Source organism: Odocoileus virginianus, chromosome 10, assembly GCF_023699985.2.
Source record: "Odocoileus virginianus isolate 20LAN1187 ecotype Illinois chromosome 10, Ovbor_1.2, whole genome shotgun sequence".
NCBI classification, from domain to species: domain Eukaryota; kingdom Metazoa; phylum Chordata; class Mammalia; order Artiodactyla; family Cervidae; genus Odocoileus; species Odocoileus virginianus.
Window position 1 is genome coordinate 6,612,215 of NC_069683.1, and position 25,930 is coordinate 6,638,144.

At 37.2% G+C, this 25,930-nt stretch overlaps 1 protein-coding gene and 1 pseudogene across 6 annotated transcripts in view; both read right to left on the bottom strand.

Annotated features, from left to right (window-relative positions):
- The window catches only part of GDPD4 (glycerophosphodiester phosphodiesterase domain containing 4), a 132,846-nt gene that overhangs the window by 41,809 nt on the left and 65,107 nt on the right, over window positions 1-25,930 (bottom strand). For all 6 annotated transcript variants that reach the window (XM_070472962.1, XM_070472960.1, XM_070472959.1 and 3 more), the window contains one exon: window positions 21,280-21,436. In XM_070472962.1, coding sequence (XP_070329063.1) covers window positions 21,280-21,436 — 157 coding nt within the window. The remainder of the gene's footprint in view (window positions 1-21,279; window positions 21,437-25,930) is intronic.
- Window positions 12,721-14,843, bottom strand: LOC110130115 (large ribosomal subunit protein uL15-like; annotated as a pseudogene).

Sequence of the window (25,930 nt, forward strand, 5' to 3'; positions counted from 1 at the left end):
AGAATGCTCAAACTACCACACAATTGGACTCATCTCACATGCTAGTAAAGTAACACTCAAAATTCTCCAAGCCAGGCTTCAGCAATATGTGAACCGTGAACTTTCAGATGTTCAAGCTGGTTTTAGAAAAGGCAGAGGAATCAGAGATCAAATTGCCAACATCTAATGGATCATCAATAAAGCAAGAGAGTTCCAGAAAAGCATCTATTTCTGCTTTGTTGACTATGCCAAAGCCTTCGACTGTGTGGATCACAATAAACTGTGGAAAATTCTGAAAGAGAGGGGAATACCAGACACCTTACCTGCCTCCTGAGAAATCTGTATGCAGGTCAGGAAGCAACAGTAAGAACTGAACATGGAACAACAGACTGGTTCCAAACAGGAAAACGAGTACATCAAGGCTGTATATTGTCACCCTGCTTATTTAACTTATATGCAGATTACAAAATAAGAAACTCTGGGCTGGAGGAAGCACAAGCTGGAGTCAAGATTGCCAGGAGAAATATCAATGATCTCAGATATGCAGATGATACCACCCTTATGGCAGACAGTGAAGAAGAACTCAAGAGCCTCTTGATGAAAGGGAAAGAGGAGAGTGAAAAAGTTGGCTTAAAGTTCAACATTCAGAAAACTAAGATCATGGCATCTGGTCCCATCACTTCATGGCAAATAGATGGGGAAATAGTGGAAACAGTAGCTGACTTTATTTTTCTGGGCTCCAAAATCACTGCAGATGGTGATTGCAGCCATGAAATGAAAAGACACTTACTCCTTGGAAGGAAAGTTATGATCAACCTAGACAGCATATTAAAAAGCAGAGACATTACTTTGTCAACAAAGGTCTGTCTAGTCAAGGCCATGGTTTTTCCAGTCATCATGTATGGATGTGAGAGTTTGACTATAAAGAAAGCTGAGCACCGAAGAATTGATGCTTTTGAACTGTGGTGTTGGAGAAGACTCTTGAGAGTCCCTTGGACTGCAAGGAGATCCAACCAATCCATCCTAAAGGAGATCAGTCCTGGGTGATCATTGGAAGGACTGATGCTGAAGCTGAAGCTCCAATACTTTGGCCACCTGCTAAGAAGAGCTGACTCATTGGAAAAGACCCTGATGCTAGGAAAGACTGAGGGCGGGAGGAGAAGGGGACGACAGAGGATGAGATGGCTGGATGGCATCATCGACTTGATGGACATAGGTTTGGGTGAACTCTGGAAGTTGGTGATGGACTGGGAGGCCTGGCATGCTGCAGCTCATGGGGTCGCAAAGAGTTGGACATGACTGAGCAACTGAACTGAACTGATCCCAAATGTACTCTCTTTGGTTCTATATTTACTTTCATTGTGTCTTATCTGATGAAGATTATCAACACTGCTTGCCCTGACCAGGGCAAAATCAACATTTTGCCTTAAAAGTTATGTTTCAGCTTTTCTGAAGAGTCATTCTACTTAAGTTTTAAACCAAGATCTTAAGACTATGCCATAACTCACCTCGAAATTTTTAAGATTGAATTTATGATTTTATTCACAGAACTTCTGAGGACAAACTTAATTCTACAAAATAATTTGGGGAAGGAAATGGCAACCCACTCCAGTATTCTTGCCTGGAGAATCCCAAGGACGGAGGAGCCTGGTGGGCTATAGTCCGTGGGGTCGCAAAGAGTCGGACACGGCTGAGCGACTTAATTAACTAAATTATGTGTGAAGGAGCAGCTAGAAATATTATTTTTACTTTGTGCGAGTCACAGCTTTGTCTCAACTATTGAACTATTACAGTGCAAAAATAGCTGTAAACAGTTCATAAGTGAATAAGCATGGCTGTGTTCCACTAAAACTTTATAGATTGAACTAAAACTAAAACTTGAGTTTTATATGAGTTTTATACATCTTGAAATATTACTCTTTTGATTGTTTCCAATGATTTAAAAATACAAAAACTATTCTTAGTTTGCAGGCCATACAGAATAGCTAGTGAATTGAACTGGACAACAGACTAATTTGCCAGCTCCTGATCTACACCATGATATGTTGGCTAAGGAGAGACAAAATGCAATGGGAGACTGCGAATTTTTTAAAATTATCAAGGATCAACCACTAAATCACTAAAGATGATTTCTGGGATTAACTGGTTCTTTAAGATTAAAGAAGGAAGCATTTATGAAATGTATCCATGTGATCTGACTTAATCAGACATCCTGGAACCATTCTTAAAAAACAGAAACCAAAAAGACCTTCAGTGATCTCAAAATATTTATTCAACTTTCATCTTTGAGAACTTGCTTTATTTATTCAACCTTCATCTTTGAGAACTCGCTCACCTTCCTGATCTTCCAGATAACCATAAATCTTTCTCTTTAGAAGTATACAAAACAGGAGGTCAAATCTAAATTTGGTCTAATCTATTAACAAGTTAACACACATCAAAGACTTATTGTTTATTAATGCCTATTCCTCTAGGAGGAAGGCTTTTTATCTTTGCCTCAGGGGAAAAAAGTGCAGTCTTGGCAACACTAATCATCTACTTATAGCCTGTAAGAGGCTTCCCAGGTAGATCAATTGGTAAATAATCCATCTTCCAGTGCAGGAGACACAGGTTCAATCCCTGGGTTGGAAAGAACCCTGGATGAGGAAATGGCCACCCACTCCAGTATTCTTGCCTGGGGAATTCCATGGACAGAGGAGCCTGGCAGGCTCCATCCAGTCCTTGGGGTCACAAAGAGTCAGACATGACTGAGTGGGCACATAGCGAGTAAGATGAGGCATTAGAGGAAAGGTTTCAGTAGATCATCAAACTACAAGAATGCTCTGACTAAAGTCCTTGATAAGGGCCTCTTTCAGAGAAAACAGATCAGTCTATGGAGTTCACAAATTCCATCGCATTGATGTATAGCATTTGACTCCCAATTCTGAAAAGAAACATAGAACTACATAGGTTTTGAGATTTATGATGGCAACCTGGTAGCACCAATTAAACTCAAATGGGTATTTCTTCAAATCTTCCATGATACAACTCACCACAGTAGGGATAAACTGACTACAGTATGTAAGTGTGTATGTGTATATATGTACACATACCTACACACACACACACACACACACACACACACACACACACACACACACACACATATATATATATTGACTGTGCTGGGTCTTTGTGCATGAGCTTTCTCTAGCTGGAGCAAGTTGGGGCTACTCTCTGGTTGCAGAGCACAGACTTCTCATTGCAGTGGCTGCCACTGTTGTGGAACATGGGTTCTGGAGCCCCTGGGCTTCAGCAGCTGTGGTGCACGGGCTTAGTTGCCATAGAATCTTTCCAGACCAGGGATTGAACCCATGTCCCCAGAATTATTGCCTGGAGAATTCCATGGAAAGAGGAGCCTGGCAGGCTCCATCCAGTCCTTGGGGTCACAAAGAGTCGGACATGACTGAGTGACTGGGCACATAGCCAGTAAGATGAGACATTGGTGGGAGAATTCCTACCACTGGGCCACCAGGTAGGTCCAAATTGACTACAGTATTAAAAGAAGAACATTGATGGGGTAACTTTCCAAGACATCAGAAGATATGAGCAGTTCTTCCCTCATCTATAACCAACACAAGTCTAGAAAAAACTATAAAAGTCAGACATGAAAGGCACTTCACCCAAAGGATCCTTTGAGGATGTCCAAATAGATTTTGTACAATTTCTTCCCTCTGTGCATTATGAATCTGTACTAGTAATTGTGTGTTTATCTTGGGAGTGTCTCAAATAATTTCACTGCAACTTAAAATGGCTTAAAAAACTGCTACATATTTGTGTTCTGTACCTAAGCCATTCCAACTGAGTTCTCCAGTGACAGGTGAAACATTTTATTGGGAGTTTTACTTTGAATTAGGTAAAGCTTAGCTCCATACTAAAAAAATTCCCTGTCCTTAAACACACAGATGCTCTAGAAAAGTGGGAAGAATACACGATATGTAAAAACTGAAATCAGCCAAAGTGTCAGATACTCTTGCGATCCACACCCTTAAGGGCCACCCTTTCTTCTCTTAGGCTTTGTGTTCTTTCCCGCCAGGTGATCCCCGATTTGGTGTTACTGCTGTTCAGTTGGTAAGTTCTGTCCAACTCTTTGCGACCCCATGGACTGAAGCATGCCAGTCTCCCCTGTATTTCACCATCTCACAGAACCCTAGATTATCTTCAGTCAATTGGACACTTGCAGGCCTACATTTTGGAAATATCTCTACTCTAGCTTCAAAACTTTTCAGCTAAAATTTACCAAAACTCTTTTAGGTGAATAATACTATATCTCAGTCGAATCATTAACAGGTTGCTTTTCCTTGCCAATCACCGCAGCAGTGAAGTCCAATGTACAGAGAACAGCTCATAGAGAGACTGCCATTGAACATCACCGGAGAGGACTGTATCGAATACTCTTAACTCCAACAGAGCTATTAAAGTAGAAGAACTTGACCCTTGGATACACATTTCCCAACTAAAATCACAACCTCCATCTGACAACAATTGGAAAGTCACACTCATTAGAGATTATAAACTCAGGTTGCCCAGAGAACCACAGGAAGTCAACAGTTGACCCTAGATCCCTGGCATGAGCAAACAGCTTCATGAAGTAGAACAGCTTTCCTCAAAGAGCAATGGGAAAAGATTCTCTTGTTAAAGGCTAGACTCTCCTTTGAATGCTTTCATTCCATATCTTTCTGGCCATATTTTCTTTTTATTGATTTAAGGTTATACACTTTTAAAGAATTTATTTATTTAGACTGCGTGTGAGCTATTCAATTGCAGTGCACAAGCTTCTCATTGTGATGGCCTCATTTGTGAGCATGGGCTTTAGGGCATACTGGCTTTAGCAGTTACAGCATGTGGATTCAGTAGCTGTGGCACATGGGTTTAGTTGCCCTGCAGCATGAGGAATCTCACCACACCAAGGACTGAGCCCTTTCGCCCCTCATTGGCAGGTGAATTCTTAACCACTGGAATACCAGGGAAGTCCTAAGGTTATACACTTTTGATTTAGCCAATCATGTTTCTCTTACTAAAAATAATAATTTGCCTAACTCTACGAGAGCTCAAATTGCCAACATGCTGGATCATTAAAAAAGCAAGAGAGTTCCAGAAAAACATCTATTTCTGCTTTATTGACTATGCCAAAGCCTTCGACTGTGTGGATCACAATAAACTGTGGAAAATTCTGAAAGAGATGGGAATACCAGACCACCTGACCTGCCTCTTGAGAAACCTATATGCAGGTCAGGAAGCAAGAGTTAGAACTGGACATGGAACAACAGACTGGTTCCAAATAGGAAAACGAGTACATCAAGGCTGTATATTGTCACCCTGCTTATTTAACTTATATGCAGAGTACATCATGAGAAATGCTGGGCTGGAGGAAGCACAAGCTGGAATCAAGATTGCCAGGAGAAATATCAATAATCTCAGATAGGCAGATGACACCACCCTTATGGCAGAAAGTGAAGAATACTAAAAAGGCTCTTGATGAAAGTGAAAGAGGAGAGTGAAAAAATTGGCTTAAAGCTCAACATTCAGAAAACTAAGATCATGGCATCTGGTCCCATCACCTCATGGGAAATAGATGGGGAAACAGTGGAAACAGTGTCAGACTTTATTTTGGGGGGCTCCAAAATCACTGCAGATGGTGACCACAGCCATGAAATGAAAAGACGCTTACTCCTTGGAAGGAAAGTTATGACCAACTTAGCATATTAAAAAGCAGAGACATTACTTTGTCAACAAAAGTCCGTCTAGTCAAGGCTATGGTTTTTCCAGCGGTCATGTATGGATGTGAGAGTTGGACTGTGAAGAAAGCTGAGCACCGAAGAACTGATGCTTTTGAACTGTGGTGTTGGAGAAGACTCTTGAGAGTCCCTTGGACTACAAGAAGATCCAACCAATCCATCCTAAAGGAGATCAGTCCTGGGTGTTCATTGGAGGGACTGATGCTGTAGCTGAAACTCCAATACTTTGGCCACCTGATGTGACGAGTTGACTCACTGGAAAAGACCCTGATGCTGGAAGGGGTTGGGGGCAGGAGGAGAAGGGGATGACAGAGGATGAGATGGCTGGATGGCATCACCGACTTGATGGACATGTGTTTGAGTAAACTCCGGGAGTTTGTGATGGACAGGGAGGCCTGGCGTGCTGCAATTCATGGGGTCACAAGGAGTCTGACACAACTGAGTGACTGAACTGAATGGAACTGAAGCTTTTCTACACAATCATCACTCTAAGTTCCTCCAAGATGTTACTAGTGTAGACAACTTGAAATTTTATTAATAATGACTATTTTTGTAAGTAGTACCTAAATGAAAAGAAACATCCCTGACCTAGAAGAAGATAAAAATGCACTTGTGATGTAATAGTTGAATGACTGTCATGACAATTCTCAAAGAAAATATACTTAAAAGTTTATCAAAGTTGACGGTACTTTTCTCGTATAACTCCTGTGTTCTTTAAATATGTAGAAATTAGGTTTTTGATGGTAACCCATGGCAGGGTTAGATGTTCTGTGGGCCAGTTAGATCTCTCCAACTGCAGGACTCTCCAAACTCTTAGTAAACAACATCTACTTATAAAGCACATGAAGGAACAGCATATTTCCACCCTGTAAGGATATGGATCCCACCACCAGGAACGAATAATTGAAGTTATTTAAAAAATTTGCCTTTCACTTTGGCTGATGTGATAAAAGACACAACCTAAGACTTCGGTATACACTATAACTGTTTAAATTCCTTAGCTTGAGTAGTTATGGAAAATAGTGAAGCCTTGGATTTATTTTTGTCCAACCAGCATCACTGCCAACACTTCACGTTGTACAGGATTAAAGACCAACTGTGGCTTGAATCTGGGAATTGGTGATGGACAGGGAGGCCTGTAGTGCTGTGGTCCATGGGGCTGCAAAGAGTTGGACACAACTGAGCGACTGAGCTGAACTGAACTGTGGCTTGATAAGGGAGAGGTTTATTAAATGCAATCAAAAGGATTTGCATTGCCTCAGTTTTGCGGCAGTGGATGCTACTAGGAATGCAGTGTTTCAGGAAATTTAACTTACCAATGTCATTAACTGTACATTTCCAATGACACTGATAAGAAGAAAGGAATGTAAGATTTGCTTACTAAGCCCTGGATACTAGACAATCATTCATTCAGCAAGCATACTCTGTGTGCTCCTGAAACACAAGTTCTATTTTCAAAAATATTCAGTTTAGTAAGGGAGGTAAGATACACAGACAAATAAAACATGATATGTTTCATGACAGTGGTCACTGAAAATTATTTTGGGCTCTTCTCAGAGTTGGACTATGGTATCAGTAAGATGCAATTTGCAAAAAAAACAAAAACAAAAACAAACAAACCAACACCAAATGCACTATTTAATTTGACCACAGCATATACTAAAAATGAGAAAACTAAAGCTTAAAAAATGACAAGTACTATTATTCAACTAATAGGTAAGCTATAAGTGACACATCAACAGTGAACAACTCCAGGATTAAAATTCAGCCCTGATGCTAGGATTCTTTCGTTGGGTGTATTATTTCCCACTATACATAGATATCATGTTAGAATAAGGCTATTCAACTGAACTAAACAGTGTGTTTAGCCAAAGAGCTGAAAGTATTTAGTTGTTCTAGAATGTGAAACAAAATATAATTAAAGACGAGTGAGTGTGTACAATAAATTATATAAGATTTACGGGAGGAGAACTGTTGATATAATTGCTTCGGTTTATAATATCTGCAAATAATGAGTGTGGTAAGAAGCAATTAAATGTATCAAAATTTGGACAAAGTTCAGTTTAACTCAGTTAAAAAGATAGTTAAAAGGCTTTTGAATTTCTGCTGACAAATGTTACATTATTGTATGACTATAATTCAATTTTATCTTTGTTAAAATGCCAAATGGATCTTTGACTATTTGGTCTTCTCCTTAAAATATGGACTGAACCTTTACTTACATTGTGGGTCATCATCTGTCCACTTAGCAAAGTCCCATATTTCTCTCAAATAATTTGTGCTTTGTTATTGCATGCCCTAACTTTGGCATGCCCTTTATTATTTTTAGATAACAAAAAAAAAATGTTTTTCACTTTTTAAGGAATTCAATTTCCTTATAATTGTTATGTTCTGCTATTTTTATTTTAAAAGTGTTTATCAGTATGGTTGATAATAAAACTAGAATTATTCTCTGTTCTCAGATACCTAACTCTTCAAACTTAAATGACCTATATACCATAACATTTTTATGTTATCTTCCAAACATAGGATTCTAAATTCAGAAAAATAAAATTAACTTTTCTACATCCCAAATTATGTGCTATTCTTTAGCAAAATATCAAAAGTTGTCTCTTTCAGGATGAAAACCTGACTGTAGCACTTAGAAGCAAGGGTAATATAATTAGATATATTATGCTCTATATCACTTTTTTTTTTTCAGAAGCCAAAGCACACGTATCTTTAATCAATGATAAACAACAGAAAAGTATTGATAATATGTAAAGACAAATGCTCAGGAAAAAATGGCATCTTAATCTGGCTGAAATACTCATATTCTGTTCTAAATTATTCCTCTGTAGCCCAAAAACTTGGAAGAAATGGAAAGATTTATATATGATTCCTCTATTTCTCTACTTGTTTTAATTCTAACAATGAGTGACATAATTATAAAGTAATATATTAATGCATAAGGTTTGTATAGGAACAAAGAATTAATATGCTAAAACAGACCATGTAATATCCAAAGCTTACTATATTATGTGTATACAACATCTGTGAATGAAGATGTTAGTAACAAATCTGTGCTCCCCCAAAACTTTTAATTAATAGATAAAACAATAAAAGATACTTTCTAGGAATCTATATTTAATAATTATTAAGACATCAGTAAATTTCTGATCAGAAATTTACCTGACTGATAAGTAAGTCAGTGTATTCATCATTCAAGAAATATTTAACGAGAGTCTACACTGTGCCAGCTAATGTCCTAGGTGCTGGAGACAGAAATGTAAATTGGTAAATAATGTACATTACACCTTGTCATAAAACAAAAAATATCTCAATGAACATGATCTCTATTATTATCTCTGTAGATCTCTGAGAGAAATGACTACAAGATTAAGGAGATGAGTTGTATACTGTATTCTTCTTCATAGGCTACAAAATGATAAACTATATGTTACAATGAATTATTATGTATTGCTATGTATAGTATATATTATATAATCCATGCAATTACATACAGACTACAGGTATTATCAAGAACATGAGCTCTTATCAGAAAGGAATAATGTCTACTACCAGGGCTTAATATACGGATAAACATCTGATAAATAAGTGTGTAATGAGTTTCGATATTTCAGGAGATGGCGTAGTATGCCTGGGATTCCCTATAAAGTGAAGTCGCTCAGTCGTGTCCGACTCTTTGCGACCCCATTGACTGCAGCCTACCAGGTTCCTCCATCCAAGGGATTTTCTAGGCAAGAGTACTGGAGTGGGTTGCCACTTCCTTCTCCAGGGGATCTTCCCGACCCAGGGATTGAACCCGGGTCTCCTGCATTGCAGGCAGATGCTTTACCATCTGAGCCACCAGGGACATCGGGATTCCCTATATATAACAAAACCGAGCTCTGTTCCAAAAGGAGTATTTCTGCAGCATACACATAACAGTCTCTGAAAAAACAGCTATAGCTTTGACGGTGAGTGTTAGACGTTAAAATGAAAACGAGGGGAAACTATTGCTTCACTAGACTGTATTTAAAAAAAAAATCTAACTCCAGACTTCCTACAGACTCAGCCCTGGGAATTTCCAGCCTGATGGACTGCCCTACATGTGTGTGTGTGTCTGTGTGTGTGTGTGTATGTATGTTTGGATCCAGAATTTGGGTTTATTTCTGCAAATCAAGGCAGAGTTGTAAGAGGTAGGGGAAAGAAAGAGTGAAAGATTGACACATTTCCCTCATGAATGATAATACAGTTACATCCACAAGTATGTTATGTTAATTAAATAATTTAACAACATAGTTACACAGATCTAAATTAGTCACAACTACTCAAGGAGAATATACAACGAAAAACTGGGTATACAACAAAGCATCTACAGTTACATGAAGAAAACATGCTGTGCGTGGAACACATATACCATAAAATTATATTACTAAATAAGGCATGCACAAAAACAGAGAAATACAGTAACTGAAGAAGCATGAAATATTGATGTTATGATTCCAATTAGTCTGCTGATTCTATCAAGTAAATAATATAAACTCAAAGCATATAATGGGAAATAAATCAAGTTGATACATACTTGTGACAAAAAATTTTTTCGTGAAAGTACAACTATCAAAGGTAGCAATTTTCTCCTGCAATACTACGACAAGGATCCTTTTGTTGCAATGGAGATCATAGATAGGCGTTTTAAACTGAATGGACTTGACCATTTCCCCAGTAGGAAGTGAATACAAATCCACACAACAGTAAGGTGGACTTGTGCCAGAAGATCCAGTGCTCTTACAAACACCAAGGAGGGGCCTTTTTTCAGCAAAGTTGTCACACTTTTGAGCACCAAACTGTGGAGCAGGCAAGATTCTAGCCGCTCGAATGGGGCCATGTCGAACAGAAAAAAGCTCCTGTGCTTCCCCACTGATAGGGATGCTCCAGACCTGCATTCCATCACTGTAGCCAATCATAATCAGCAAAGGCGGCTCATTCCCTGTGCTATGAATTTCACGAAACTCCAGATTTCTTGATGTATCATTTAAATCTGCATTTTCAAATCTGACCCAGACTATTTTCTCCTTTTCTTCTGTTAGAGGTGTTCCACTGTTAAGCCTGAGGCACAACATCTTGCAGAAAAGTCACTACACTTTCCATGTAGGACTGCTCCGTGACAGCCTGAGGGCGAACCACAGCTCCAACAGTACAACGACTGGGTCTTCTGGGGGTGTCTGTAGCTGTTGCTTCATTCACAAAACCGGCCGCCCCTCCGGTAAACGCTGCGCTCCAGCTCAAGGCTCAGTGTTTCGCTCTATATCACTTTTACCCTTTTCCTTGTCTTGAAATATCAACAATGTCTTTCACAGAGCAAAAGCTTTTCATTTTCATGATGTCTAATTCATCCAGTTTTCTTTTAAAGATGATGCTTTTGATGTTCCAAGAACTCTTTATGTAATCCAAGGTTACCGCAATTTTCTACTATGTATTGTATTAGAAATTTTACATTAAATAAAAAATTTCATTTAGGAGTTACATATTCCTTTTCTGATGCTCTTTCTTTTTCTATGGAGATTTGAGTTTCTCACCTATATTGTTTTCCTTCTCTCTGAAGAACTTCTTTTGATGGTTTTTGCAATTATAAATAGTCCACTGTTTTCTTGTATGCATGGTATCAAGATTGATGGGAAGTCTGATGTAATTCTTACCTTTGTTCTTCAATAGGTAAGGATATTTTTCCTCCTGGCTGACTTCTTTAGAGAATTTTTTGTCTCTGATTTTTCTGCAATTTGAATACAATATGCCTAGGTATAGAATTTTTAATAATTATCCTGCTTCATGTTCTCTGAACATGAAGCATTACAACGAACAAAGCTAGTGGAGGTGATGGAATTCCAGATGAGCTATTTCAAATCCTAAAAGACGATGTTGCTAAAGTGCTGCACTCAATATGTCAGCAAATTTGGAAAACTCAGCAGTGGCTATAGGACTGGAAAAAGTCAGTCTTCATTCCAATCCCAAAGAAGGACAATGCCAAAGAATGTTCAAACTACGCACAATTGCACTTATTTCACATGCTAGCAAGGTCATGTTCAAAATCCTCCAAGCTAGGCTTCAACAATACATGAACTAAAAAATTTCAGATGTTCAAACTGGATTTAGAAAAGGTAGAGGAAAACCAGAGATCAAATATCCAACATCCACTGGGTTAGAGAAAAAGCTAGGGAATTCCAGAAAAATATCTACTTTCCTTCACTGACTACACTAAAGCTTTTGATCACTAAAGCCTTTGTTATATGGATCACAACAAAGTGTGGCATATTCTTCAAGAGATGGGAATACCAGACCACCTTACCTGCCTCCTGAGAAACCTGTATGCAGGTCAAGAAGCAACAGTTAGAAACAAATATGGAACCACACACTGGTTCAAAATTGTACTGGGAAAGGAGTACGTCAAAGCTGTATATTGTCACCTCTGATTAGATTAAGGTATTTGAGGTTTGTTTTTTCTTTAAATATTTACCTTGTATTCTGTGTTCAAACTAAACTCAGTTCTTGGATGTTGCTATAGATTCCTAGTGATTTTATATGATCAGGTCCTCTGCAAATAGAAATAATTTTATTTCTTCCTTTCCAACATCTATACCTGTTTACTCTCTATTGTACTGGTGCGGGCTCAATACAATGTTGACTTGAGTGGTAAGACATCCTCTCTTTTTCCAGGTCTTATGGAAAATGAATTAATTCTGTCATTAGTATAATGACAGCTATAAGTATACCAGAGATTACCTCTATCAAGTTAAGAAAGTTTCTATTTTTCAGTTAACAAAGAGGTTTTTTTAAAATGAAAAACAGAACTGAATTATATCAAATGATCTGCATGTATTGAGATTATATGACTTTCTTCGTGTATGTTAACATGATAAAAAATCATTCCTTTTTAAACCACAAGCACCAACCGTGCATTTTCATGATAAAACTCCTTTGATTAAGATATGCTCTTTTTACATATTGTTGGATTTTGTGGAGGATATTTCAATCTATATTCATGAGGGATATCAGTCCTGAGGTTTATGAAAATGCCTTTGTTTATTATCAGAGAAAGACTGGGCTGATCAAATACATTGGAAATTATGCTCTCTTGTTGGATTTTCTAGAAGATTATTTGTGGAATCAGTATAATTTTTTTCTAGTACAACCGCAGAAGTCACCAGTGAGCACACCTGCATCTCGAATTTTCTGTTGAAAGTTTTTACACTACAACGTCAGTTTCTTTATGTATTTCTTATTGAGCTTTTCAAAAGATAAAACTTATATTTCAAGGCAGGACAAGAAAATTTAAGGATAAAATGCTCTTTCTCTGTCCCTTGGCCCTCCTTCCCCCCACCCCACCCCTTCAATATGCAATGTGCTTCTGCCTTGAACATCAATAAGATCTCAAAGATGGGAATGCCTGCTTTACTGGAAACATCAATTTTTACTTTTTTTCTGATGCTACTAATGCAATGTCTTAAAAGATTAGCATCCTTTCTCAACTCTGCAAGGGTTCATGGTGATTTTCTGCTCACTTTATATTTGTTTATCTGGTCTATTTATCTTTGGTGAATGTTATATAAAGTGTCAGCATGTCATTTGTTTTTTTTTTTTTGAAAAGCACTTGTTAACATTTAATTAATTTCCCAGCCTGTGGCTTTAAGCCACCAGGACACAAGCCCCATCTACATGCTTCATCTTTTCCTCAGCTCTTCTGCTGAAGAATTTGGCTTTCACAATGACAGGCTGCTTTGGGAGCTTTCTATTCCCCGGAACTTTGTAGTAAATCGATTGCACCACATCAGTGATAAGAGCAGCACCAGTCTTGTTCTTGGCAGCATTTACTTGTGTCTGCTCACTGACTAAGGTCCACAATTTATCAAAGTCGATAGCTGGGCAGAAACTCTGGTTCCTGTTTTAGTGGTAATGCCTCATACCAACTTTCCCAGAGTATCCTGGGTGATAGCTGTCGAAGTTGATTCTGTGGTGATGCAAACTACCTGCATTACCTCGGCCTCCCAGGTGCTTTCGGTGTTTGCCCGTGTGGCTGTGGTTGTGGCTCATGTGGCCCCTAAGTTTCCAGGTCTTCCTTAGTCTGGATGGCATGTTGTCAGTCTAGATGAGAGAGGTCAGCATGTCATTGTGATGTATGATCTTTTGTCTCGAAAACCTATATGATTGTGCCTTGAACGTCAACTATTGGAACAGTTCTGAGTTTTTGAGAGTCTGTCTCCTGGTTATAATCTTGTTTGGCTCAAATTCTTTTTTAAAATTTGATTGTTAATTGAATTTTCATGATACAAAGAATTGTTCCATTTCATCTAAATTGGCAGATTTATGCACATGGACTTAAATACTACAACCATGCCTAATTTTATAACTGGATTAACAACTGGTTCTGAAAGCTCTGAAATATATTTAGTTCTTATGAGCCAATATGAGCCAGCTCCACTATTCACTTTCATTATTACCTTTGTTAATGACGGGAGGGTCTGAATTGATGAACATTCTTTCATTCCTAATGTTTGAAATTTGTGTATTTTCTTTTTGTCTTGGTCAATTGACTAGATGTTTATCAATTTTGTTGATCTCTAAAGAATAAACTTTTGGTTCACTGATGTTTTCTATTTCTCGGTTTCCATTTCACTGATTTGTGCTTTTTATTTTTTTTTCTCTTCTGTTTACTCCAAGTTAAACTTGCTCCTCTTTTTCTAGCTTATTAAAGAGGAAGCTTACATTTTTGATTTGAGACCCTTCTTTCCTAACATAAGCAGACAATCCCAGGAGTTTTTCTCCAGTCACTGCCATAGTTGCATTCCACCAATTTTTAAAAAATTTTATGCATTTTTGGTTGTGTTGAGTCTTCATTGCTGTGTGTGGGCTTTCTCTAGCTGCAGCAGTTGGGGGCTACCCTTCCTTGCAGTGTGCGAGCTTCTCACTGTGGTGACTTCTCACTGTTGAGTGTATGCTCTAGGTGCATGGGCTCAGTAGTTGTGGTACATGTGCTTAGTTGCTCTGTGGCATGTGAGATCTCCTCGGGCCAGGGATCAAACCTTTGTCCCCTGTATTTGCCACTGGACCACCAGGGAAGCTCCGCCCATTTTAATATGTTTTATTTTATTTTTTTATTATTCAATGTAAAACATATGCAATTTTCTCTGAGATTTCTCCCTTTTTTCTATGGGTTATTTAGAGGTGTTTTTTTTTTTTTTTGTTTGTTTGTTTTGTTTTTTATTTTAGCTTTCGGGAAGTTTTCAACTCTAAAAAAAAAACCAAATCCAAATTCTGAAGCTTAACAATTCAAAAGATAAGATGAAGACTGCTTGAGACAGCATTTGAAATACAGAAATGGAAGAGAGAATAAATGAGCTGGAAGAAAGGAATCTACCAATGCTTCAGGAGGAAGAGGAGAGAGAGCTAAGATTTCTAAAATAGTTAAGAAACACTATGTGCAGTATCAGATTCATTAACAAAGCCAAAATATAGATAATGGGTATACTAGAATGAGAGAAGGAAAAAGGTGGCAAAGCACTTGTGTAAAGAAGTAATAGCTGGGAACTTCCTAAACCTGGACATTCAAATCCATAAAGCTAAGAGATCACCTTATCTCAATGTAAAATGACCTTCTCCAAGACACATTATAATGAAGGTGTCAGGGTCCATGATAAAAAAAAGAAACTAGGGGGAAAAATTCAGTATTGTCCAAAGGAATCCCCATTAGATTACCAGCAAAACTATACAGGCCAGAAAAGAGTGGAATGACATATTCAAAGTACTGAAAGATAAAAACTGCTTGTCCAGAATACTCTATCCAACAAAGTTATTCTTTAGATAGGAGAAATTCAGGCTTTCCCAGACAAAGATAAAGTTCCTCAGCACGAGATCTGCCTCACAAGAAATATTGACAGAAGCTGTTCCAGGAAAAAGATAAAAGTATACATAGCTCTCAGTAACGTAGAAAACTGTAACTGTAGTTTAGAACAGAGTTTTAAACATTAAACTATCATATAAAGGTTAAAGGAAGGAGCTTCATAAATAACTATAGCTACTACAATGTGGCAACAAACTCATAGGATAAAAAGAGATAATTTCTACAGAGAAAATATAAAAAGGGAGGACAGCAAATTAAGAAAAATTGCTATCAACAGGAAAAAGACTATTTAATCCATGAGAAGATGTCCTATGCAAACCCCATGATACTCATAAAAACAAAAATCTAGAACACAGATAGTAAACATAAAGAGAAAAACTCAGCAAGCAATCATGGAAAACCACTGATTTACAAAGTGAGACAGAAACACAAGAAAAAAGAAACAATGGAGATATGAAACAACCGGAAAATAGAAGATAAATTTGCAGTAGTAAGTTCTTACATATCAACAATCATCTGAAATGTAAATGATTGAACTCACCAATCAAAAGGCACAGAGTGGCGGGATGGATTAAAAAATAAGACTGAACTGTATGGTGTCTTCAGGACACTTGTTTCAGTTCTAAAGATACACGTAGACTCAAAATGAAGGGACTGAAGATGATACTCCATGCAAATGATAATCAAAAGAAAGCAAGTGTAGTTATACTTATGCCCAACAAAATAAACTTCAGGGCGAAATGGTAACAAGGGACAAAGAAAGTCACGATGTAATGATAAAAGGGTTAAAACATCAAGAATACACAATATCATAAATACTGGGTTGGCCAAAATGTTCATTCATTTTTTTTCCCCATAAGATGGTTCTAGAAGCACTTAGCTGTCTAACCTGATTTGAAACAATTTTGTTAGATTCTATTGTGACAGCTGTTGTTCAGTTTAGTTCAGTCAGTTCAGTCACTCAATTGTGTCTGACTCTTTGTGATCCCATGGACTGCAGCATGCCAGGCTTCCCTGTCCATCACCAACTCCCAGAGCTTACTCAAACTCATATCCATTGAGCTGGTGACACCATCCAGCCATCTCATCCTCTGTCGTCCCCTTCTCCTCCCATCTTCCATCTTTTCCAGCATCAGGGTCTTTTCAGATGAGTCAAATTAAGAAAAATTGCTAGGCTATTTAAAAACTTTTTTAACTTATCAAAATTGTGAATTTTTGTGTAGCTATTTTATTTCATCTTTAATACTTCATAATAACATTTTTTATTATGTTGATTTCTGCTGTATATCAACATGAGTCAGTCATAGGTACACATAGGTCCCTTCCCTCTTGAACTTCCCTTCCACTCCCACCCCATTCCATCTCTCTAGGTTGACACAGAGCACTGAATCTGAGCTCCCTGAATCATACAGCAATTGTATAGCCATTTTAATATGGAATACAGAATAAAAAAGCAAAATTTTCAGCATATTATGCTTTATTATTTTAAGAAAGGCAAAACACAACTGAACTACAAAAAAAGATTTGTGCAATGTATGGAGAAGGTGCTGTGACTGATGGAACATGTCAAAAGTAGTTTGTGAAGTTCAGTGCTGGAGATTTATAAACAGACTGGAGACCAGTTGAAGTTTATAGTGACCAAATTGATACATTAATTGAGAACAATCAAAGTTATATGACAAGGGAGATAGTCGACATACTCAAAATAACCAAGTCAGGTGTTAAAGATCGTTTGTACCAGCTTGGTTATGTTACTGCTTTGATGTTTTGGTTCCACATAAGGTAAGTGAAAAAGACCTTGAAAGTATTTCTGCATGTGATTCTCTACTTAAACATAATGAAAATGTTCCATTTTTAAAACAAATTGTGATTGGTGATGAAAAGTGGATATTGTACAATAATGTGGAACAGAAGTGATTGCGGGGCAAGCAAAATGAGCCACCACCAACCACACCTGGTCCTCATCCACAGAAGGTGATGATGTGTATATGGTGGGATTGGAAGGGAGTCCTCTATTATGAGCTCATTCAGGAAGACCAAATGACTAATTCCAACAAGTATTGCTCTCAGACCAACTGAAAGCAGCATTCAATGAAAAGTATCCAGAATTAGTCAGCAGAAAACAATCTTCCATCAGGGTAATGCAAGCCTGCATGTTTCTTTGATGATCAGGCAAAAACTGTTATGGTTTGGTTGGGAAGTTCTGATTCAACTGTCATATTCATCAGACATTGCATCTTTGGATTTGTGTTGATTTTGGTCTTTACAAAATTCTCTTAGTGGAAAAGATTTCAGTTTCCTGAAAGATTGTACAAGGCACCTGAAACAGTTCTTTGTTCACAAAGATAAAACATTTTGAAGAAAGAATTATGAACTTGCCAGAAAAATGGCAGAAGGCAGTGGAACAAAATGGTGTATACATTGTTTAATAAACTTCTTGGTGAAGATGAGAAAATGTCCTTCATTTTTAATTAACAGCTTAAGGAGCTGTTTGGCCAACCCAATATTTAATAACTTGTTCTCACCACTCCCCTGAATTCAGGTACAAATTCTCTTTACTGAGTCACTATGTTTCAGGGCAATGCAGTTATTTGCATAAACTGAATAAAAATATGTGCCCCTTTACACTGGATATAACTGGAAAAACTGATTGTGTTGTAAAGGTCATATCTGCAGGATCATATCTGAGAATAAATGTCATTCAATAGAATATGACAAAACATCAGTCCCCACTAAGGATACACATATAATCAGTATTTGGAACCAATGCCTACGAGCCTTCCTAGGCAAAGTATCTGGTGTCCCCGGTTGTACACTGGGGCTTCCCTTGTGGCTCAGCCGGTAAAGAATCTGCCTGCAATGCAGGAGACCTGAGTTTGATCCCTGGGTTGAGAAGATCCCCGGAGAAGGGAAAGGCTACCCACTTCAGTATTCTGGCCTGGAGAATTCCATGGACTGTATAGTCCAGGGGGTTGCAGAGTCAGGCATGACTTTTGTATATTGAGTCAAGATGTTGTACATTGTTTCAACATTACAGGCAAAAAAGATCAATGACTAGCAGGAAAAGGAAAGAGAAATTTGCACATATTTGTAGCTATAGATGTGAAACCTGGTTCAAGTGAACTTCTAACTTTTAAAGTAGTAGTGAGAAAAAGAGCTCTGGAATGACAGGGACTATTAAAAGTGAAATTCTAGATTCCTTATATACTCTCTAGACAGAACCTCATTTAATAGCCTTAGTAGTTGTACAACACAATCTGACTCTAGGTTTGCTGATTATACAACAAGGAACCTTATGTGTAGTAACCAACCCTTTTAACTGCACTGATGTAAATCAATAAAGCCAAATAACACAAATCACAATAATTATGATCACAAGAGGGGAACTAAATTATTCAAAACTCAGAAATAAGGCTTGTTGAATCCTCCAGTACCATGGTAGCACATTTTTTCTTACCAGGCACACCTAAGTGTCATCTCTTAAGGGAATGTATTTTTCTTTGAATTATTTATTATTAATTAGGGACAGACTTGTAAAGTTAGATGTTGACTTCTAGAAAACTGATGAAAGAGGAAAAGATTTTTGTGTGGTAGAGATGCAAATGAGTTTTGATAGAGAAGAGAACTCTAAAAGTAAACTTTATTGTCACAGAGTATATTAACCAAAACAATACACTAGATTTGTATCCAACTTAGCAATGCAATTTTAGTATTTCTTTGTTGCACTGAGTATTTGCTTGTTGTTTTCTCATTTTTCTTTTGAGCGGGGTTTGTCATCCTGCTTCTTCCCACATGAATATGCTAAATAAAACTTGTACTCTGCTTACTGTCTATATGCATGAGAATTACATCTCTGTAATTTTGAGATTTATACTTTCACAAAAGGATATAAAAATGTTCCACACAAAGGGGTTTTACTGGAGAAACGGGAACTTAGCTAAGCTTCCAGAGACAACTCCCAGAATTTTTGTATCTATTTTTATTTCATTACTGATCAGATTAACTACTTAATTTTCACATAAAATCTCAAGAAAAACAAATATACTAACAAATAATCATCAACTCACCACCATATCAGTCCATAAGTATACCTATCCAAATGAAGAGAAACACAGAGTACTTTTTACAAAGAAAACCAATTTTTCTTCAGAAAATTATCCAAACATTCAAATCTTTAAAATTATGTGCATCACCATATTGGCCACCAGTGAACATACAGCATGCAAGTAAAGAAAACACAAACAAACCTAAAAATAAAGTTGCTTAGATAACCATATTTGAACCTGAGGTTTCAGGATATTCCTCAGTAGCTAAAGCAATAGCAAAACAAAGCACAGCAAGCATATCATCTAAATATCCTAAGAAAAAACTGTTCATCCTAAAAGAAGCCACCAAAATTTGTTACAATAACATATCTAATCACACCACTTACCATGGAGACTTTTACCAGCCATATGTTACACAACAGATACAGTAACAGCCTATTCATCTGGAACACACATTAGACAAAACATCACCTATGACTAACTAAGCCAATATATGCACTTTAATAAAGCATCTCTAGTTTCTATGCGTCTATTTATTCATGTATGATGAGATATGTACAGAGTCTACATATAGACACTTGGACTATCAGATTGATCCCACTACTTTCATATATGGAAATAATGCTTATAGGCTATGTACTCATACGATCATAAGTATTCTGAGGTGATACAGTCCTTACAAATCAATCTTTAGCTATTCCTTATATTAACACTAGTTACATACTAGAATACATTTGAAGTGGATGAGTTTACTCTCACATAGCTCTTTACTTCTATTTTAACATGAAAAAAGATTAAATGGATCCTCTAGATTAACATTAGAGATAAATAAAATTCCATTCCACCTAGTACATAATCAAAAGTATTTGAAAATTGTTTTCCTAATTACACAATTACCCGATAAGAGATCTATTACTACAGCTGCCCCCAACTATCTTAGCTTTGCTGCCACAGGAGGTAGCAATACGAATGCTTGCTGTATGCCCTGCTCAGATACTTGTTGTCAGAATCAAAGACTCAAAATGAGTACATCTGATTGATAAAACCGAATTCATGTAGATTCCCTCTGGACATATGATAACCTAGAAAACGTAAGTTTTGTTTTAACTTTTTTGAGAAGGCAGGCTTGACTTTTATCACATGCAAATTTGACCTTTTGTTTTACCTATTTAAAATATTCAGGATAATTCTAAACTCTCTAACTTGTTATTTAAGCAATGCTATAGTCTCCTTATAACATATTTTCCTGATTATTCTCTCCATCTGTTTTTCCATCTCCTCCCTACCTCTCCTTCCCTTCTTTCTTACACATTCATACACACACACACACACACAAATATATCTTCTCTTGCTCCAGAATACTATAATCTCTGAAACAAACCACCATCAATCCATCAATGCCCATGGTTCCTCTTAGTAATGATCTTATTTTAGTTCAAATGATACCTCTGCATGAAATGTTCTCCAACTCTCTCAAGTAGACTCATTCACACTTGCATCAAAATTACACTGTACACAGTGTACTTATCTCCAGGAGCAGCATTTGACCATACAAGTGGGAGTAAATGCAGATTTTTTTGATCTGGGGAATGTGTCTTACCCGTGAATCTGCAAACCATTTGCCTGCATTCAAAGTCGACAGGAAATTCCAATAAAAAAAACTACTGTGTTTGTCGGAGGCATTTGGCATGACTTCCAAGATATTGGTTGTTCTTCTCAGGTCATAATCATGCATGAGGAAAGGCACCTCATCCAGGCTGCATGCAAAGGGGAAAACAAAAGAGAAAGGGTCAGTAGATTGAATTCAGTCCTCTTGACAGACAGGATTCTCAGAAAGTCCATCAAGGTCACAAGTCTTACTCCTACCCAATCTCAGCAAAGGTACCAGTAATTCATAGTTGATGTCAATATTTTAATGCCCTAGGGATCAACATTTTCTGGTGTATAATGTTTATGATGAAAGAATAACTTCTCTATCCATGAACTTTTTAGAATGGAGAGAAAGACAGGAAGAGTAGTGACTTGAGAGTAAAGTGAATGAGATGAGGATGGGGCAATGCTCTGTGGTCTTCAGAGTCATAGAAAGTAGGCACCCAAACAATCTCCCTGTTTCTCTGACCCATTTTCCAGCTAGGCACTTGCCATGAGTACTTCTTGTCCTAGACACTTCACATCAGGTCGTATCATTAGAAAAGATCCTAATTTTGTTTTCTGAAGTTTTCCTTGAAGAATCTCTGCTTTTATGAGACTCTGTCTTCTTTTCTCATTAAAATACCTAAGAAGAGGACTTTGTAATGGCTATGAGAGAGTAACAGGGTTGAAACTTAGCATCCTTCCCATAAACAATTAGAAAACTGGATGAAATAAGGAAATAACTTTTTCAGTCAATGGACAACAGTGAGCACAGCATGATGGTCTTGGAGAAAAGGTAAACAAATAAACAGCCTCTCCCATTCTACAGGCCTTCTTCTTGCAGGTGAGTACTGGACTGTGGTACTAAGAAAAACCTAAAAGGGACCCAGAAATTGTGCTGAAATGAGAAAAAACTAGATGAAGGAGAGGTCAAGACAGCTAGACTTTGTGGACTAGAGTTCCACAGGAGATTGAGCTATGCTAAAAAGAAGACTGTTACGGAAATATGTAAAGATTTTCCTTCAATATATAAATAAATATCAAAGGATACCCTTTGTGGAGTAAAATTCTTTGAAGCATGCTACAATCAACTTTGAGAAAAATTACCAGAAAATTCTAAGACAGTTTGGACAGCTTCTACTGGGTGTGTGAATGATTCAAGTTCCATCCAGTAAGAGTGCACAGATCTCAGTAATAACTCAGGCATTCTCTAGAGACTACAGAGGGCTACTCTTCTGAAGCGAGATAATTTAAAACTAGAATGACTTTAGAACTTCCACTAAAGTACTCAAAAGCATGTCAATATATGGCAAAACCACGACAATATTGTAAATCAATTAGCCTCCAATTAAAATAAATAAACTTATATTAAAAAAAAAAGCAAGCGTCCAAAGAATCTTCAATCAACTTAACTGCACGCTACAAAAAGTCTAAAATTCTTTCAAGGAGAAGAAGAAAATTTACTACCCAGCATGGTAAAATCACAAAGTCCAGGATGTAAACAAAATTTATATGACAGGTAAAGAAGGAGAAAAATGTACCTATAACCAAGAGAAATTACCCTATAATGGCAAACTTGGAAAGGAAAGAGATGGTAAAATTAATAAATAAGGATGTTAAATGATACAAAACATAAACATAAGTGATGTATAAAACAGATCTAAAGTAAAATATGAACATAATGAAGACATAATTGTAAGAAATAAAAAATAAAGGGAAATTCCAGAGTTGAAATGAAAAAGTTTCATGGAAATGAAAATTCAATAACTGAATTTTGCTATTGATTAATAACTGAAATGAAAATTTCATCAGATGAAATTATCATCAGATTAGGTATTATAGATGATGTAAAGATCACTGAATTTACAGATGTAGGAATAGAATTTATCCAAATTATATATGTGTGATTGAAATCCTAAGAGGAGAGGAAGAACAGAAAAAAAAAGTCTGAGGAAATGAAAGTTTTTAAAAAATCTCCAAAACTTTATAAAAATTAATGCACCAATATATCCAAAAATATTAATGCATACAAAGAAGGATAAATATAAGAGTACACATAAACATACCCACATTAAGAATTATTATAATACAATCTGTCAGGTTTTCAATTCTTCCAAAATCACAAGACACAAAAAATAGGAAAGTACAGTCCATTCAAAGGCAAAAAACAAATCAACAGAAACTGTTCCTAAAAAAGAGCTGATATAAGATATACTAAATACATTAAATATTAAAGATACTCAAAGAACTAAAGGAAGTTGTAGACAAAGTTAAAAAAAGATGCATATGAATAAAATGGACATATTAATAAAGAGATAAAAAAAACCTAAAAAGAAACCAGAAAGAAATTTTGGAGCTAAAATGAATAAGTGAATAAAAAAATTGACTAGAGGGATTCAAAGGCAAATTAAACCAGGCAGAAGAAAGAATCAGTGACCTTGAAAATAGGACAATACAGGTTATTGAGTCTGAGGAAGAGAACAAAAAAAGATTGCAGAAAAGTGAAGAGTCTAATAAGGTAACCCAGACACCAAAGCTGGACAAGCACTACAAAAAAGGAAATTACAGATCAATATCCCTTAGGAACAGTGACGCAAAACTCCTCAACAAAATACAAGCAAATAGAATTTAGCAGTATAATAATAGGAATATAAACCATGACCAAGTGGAATTTATTCTGACATGTAAGAATAGTTCAACATATCAAAATCCATCAACATTATATATCATATTGCTAGAATAAAGGGGAAAAAATGACCATCCCAATTGATGCAGAAAAAGCATATCACAAAATTCTACAACCTTTCATGATAAAAACACTAAACAGACTAGAAATAGAAGGAAACTACTCCTGGGACTTTGCTGGTGGTCCAGTGGCTGGGACTCTGTGTTCCCAATGCAGGGGGCTGGATTTTGATCCCGGGCTCAGGAGCTAGAGCCTGCATGCTGTGATTGGGAGTTCACATGCTGCAACAAAGTATCTGGGATGTGGTAACTGGGGATCCTGCATGCTGCAATGAAGATCAAAGATACTGCATGCCACAACTAAGACCTGGTTCGGTTCGGTTCAGTTCAGTTCAGTCGCTCAGTCATGTCTAACTCTTTGCGACCCTGTGAACCGCAGCACGCCAGGCCTCCCTCCATCACCAACTCCCGGAGTTCACCCAAATCCATGTCCATTGTGTCGGTGATGCCACCCAACTATCTCATCCTCTGTCGTCCCCTTCTCCTCCTGCCCTCAATCTTTCTCAGCATCAGGGTCTTTTCAAATGAGTCAGCTCTCCGCATCAGGTGGCCAAAGTATTGGAGTGTCAGCTTCAGCATCACCCCCTACAATGAACACCCAGGACTGATCTCCTTTAGGATGGACCAGTTGGATCTTCTTGCAGTCCAAGAGACTCTCAAGAGTCTTCTCCAACACCACAGTTCAAAAGCATCAATTCTTCTGTGCTCAGCTTTCTTTATAGTCCAACTCTCACATCCATACATGACGACTGGAAAAAGCATAGCCTTGACTAGACAGACCTTTGTTGGCAAAGTAATGCCTCTACTTTCTAATATGCTGTCTAGGTTGGTCATAACTTTCTTTCCAAGGAGCAAGCGTCTTTTAATTTCATGGCTGCAGTCACCATTCGCAGTGATTTTGGAGCCCAGAAAAATAAAGTCAGTCACAGTTTCCACTGTTTCCAATAAGGGTGGTGTCATTTGCATATTTGAGGTTATTGATATTTCTCCCGGCAATCTTGATTCCAGCTTGTACTTCCTTCAGCCCAGCGTTTCTCATGATGTACTCTGCATATAAGTTAAATAAGCAGGGTGACAATATACAGCCTTGACATACTCCTTTTCCTATTTGGAACCAGTCTGTTGTTCCATGTCCAGTCCTAACTGTTGCTTCCTGACCTGGACACAGGCTTCTCAAGGGGCAGGTCAGGTGATCTGGTATTCTCATCCTTTTCCGATATAGCCAAGTAAATACATATTTTTAAAAAGAAAAGAAATATAAAGACATATATGAAAAAAATATAAAGACATATATGAAAAATCCAGAGTGAACACTGTATTCAGTGGTAAAAGACTGAAAACTTTTCCTCTAAGATTAGGAATAGGCAAGGATGTCTGCTTTGAGGACCCCTGTTCATAGTAGTCCTGGAAATTCTAGCCATAGCAATTAGGCAACATAGGGAATTAAATGCATACAGACTGAAAAGGAATAAAAAAATTACTTCTGTTTTTAGATGATATGATCTTATGTACAGAAAATTCTAAGATTACACATACATAAAAGAAAACCAATGAGTGAATTCAGTGAAGCAGCAGGATACAAAGTCCACACACAAATGTCAGTTGCATTTCTACATGCTAAGGTTTGAACAATCAGAAAAGGAAACTAGAAAAGCAACTGCATTATTATCCATTTAGCAAAAGAATAAAGTACATAAGAATTAAACAAGGAGGTGAAAGATGTATATAGTGAAGTCTAGAAAACATTACTGAAATGAAGGTTAGAAGATACATATAAATGGAGACAATCCCATGTTTATAGACTGGAAGACTTCACATTGTTATGATGTCAATACTATCCAAAGCAATCTTACAGATTCAGTGCAATCTACTGG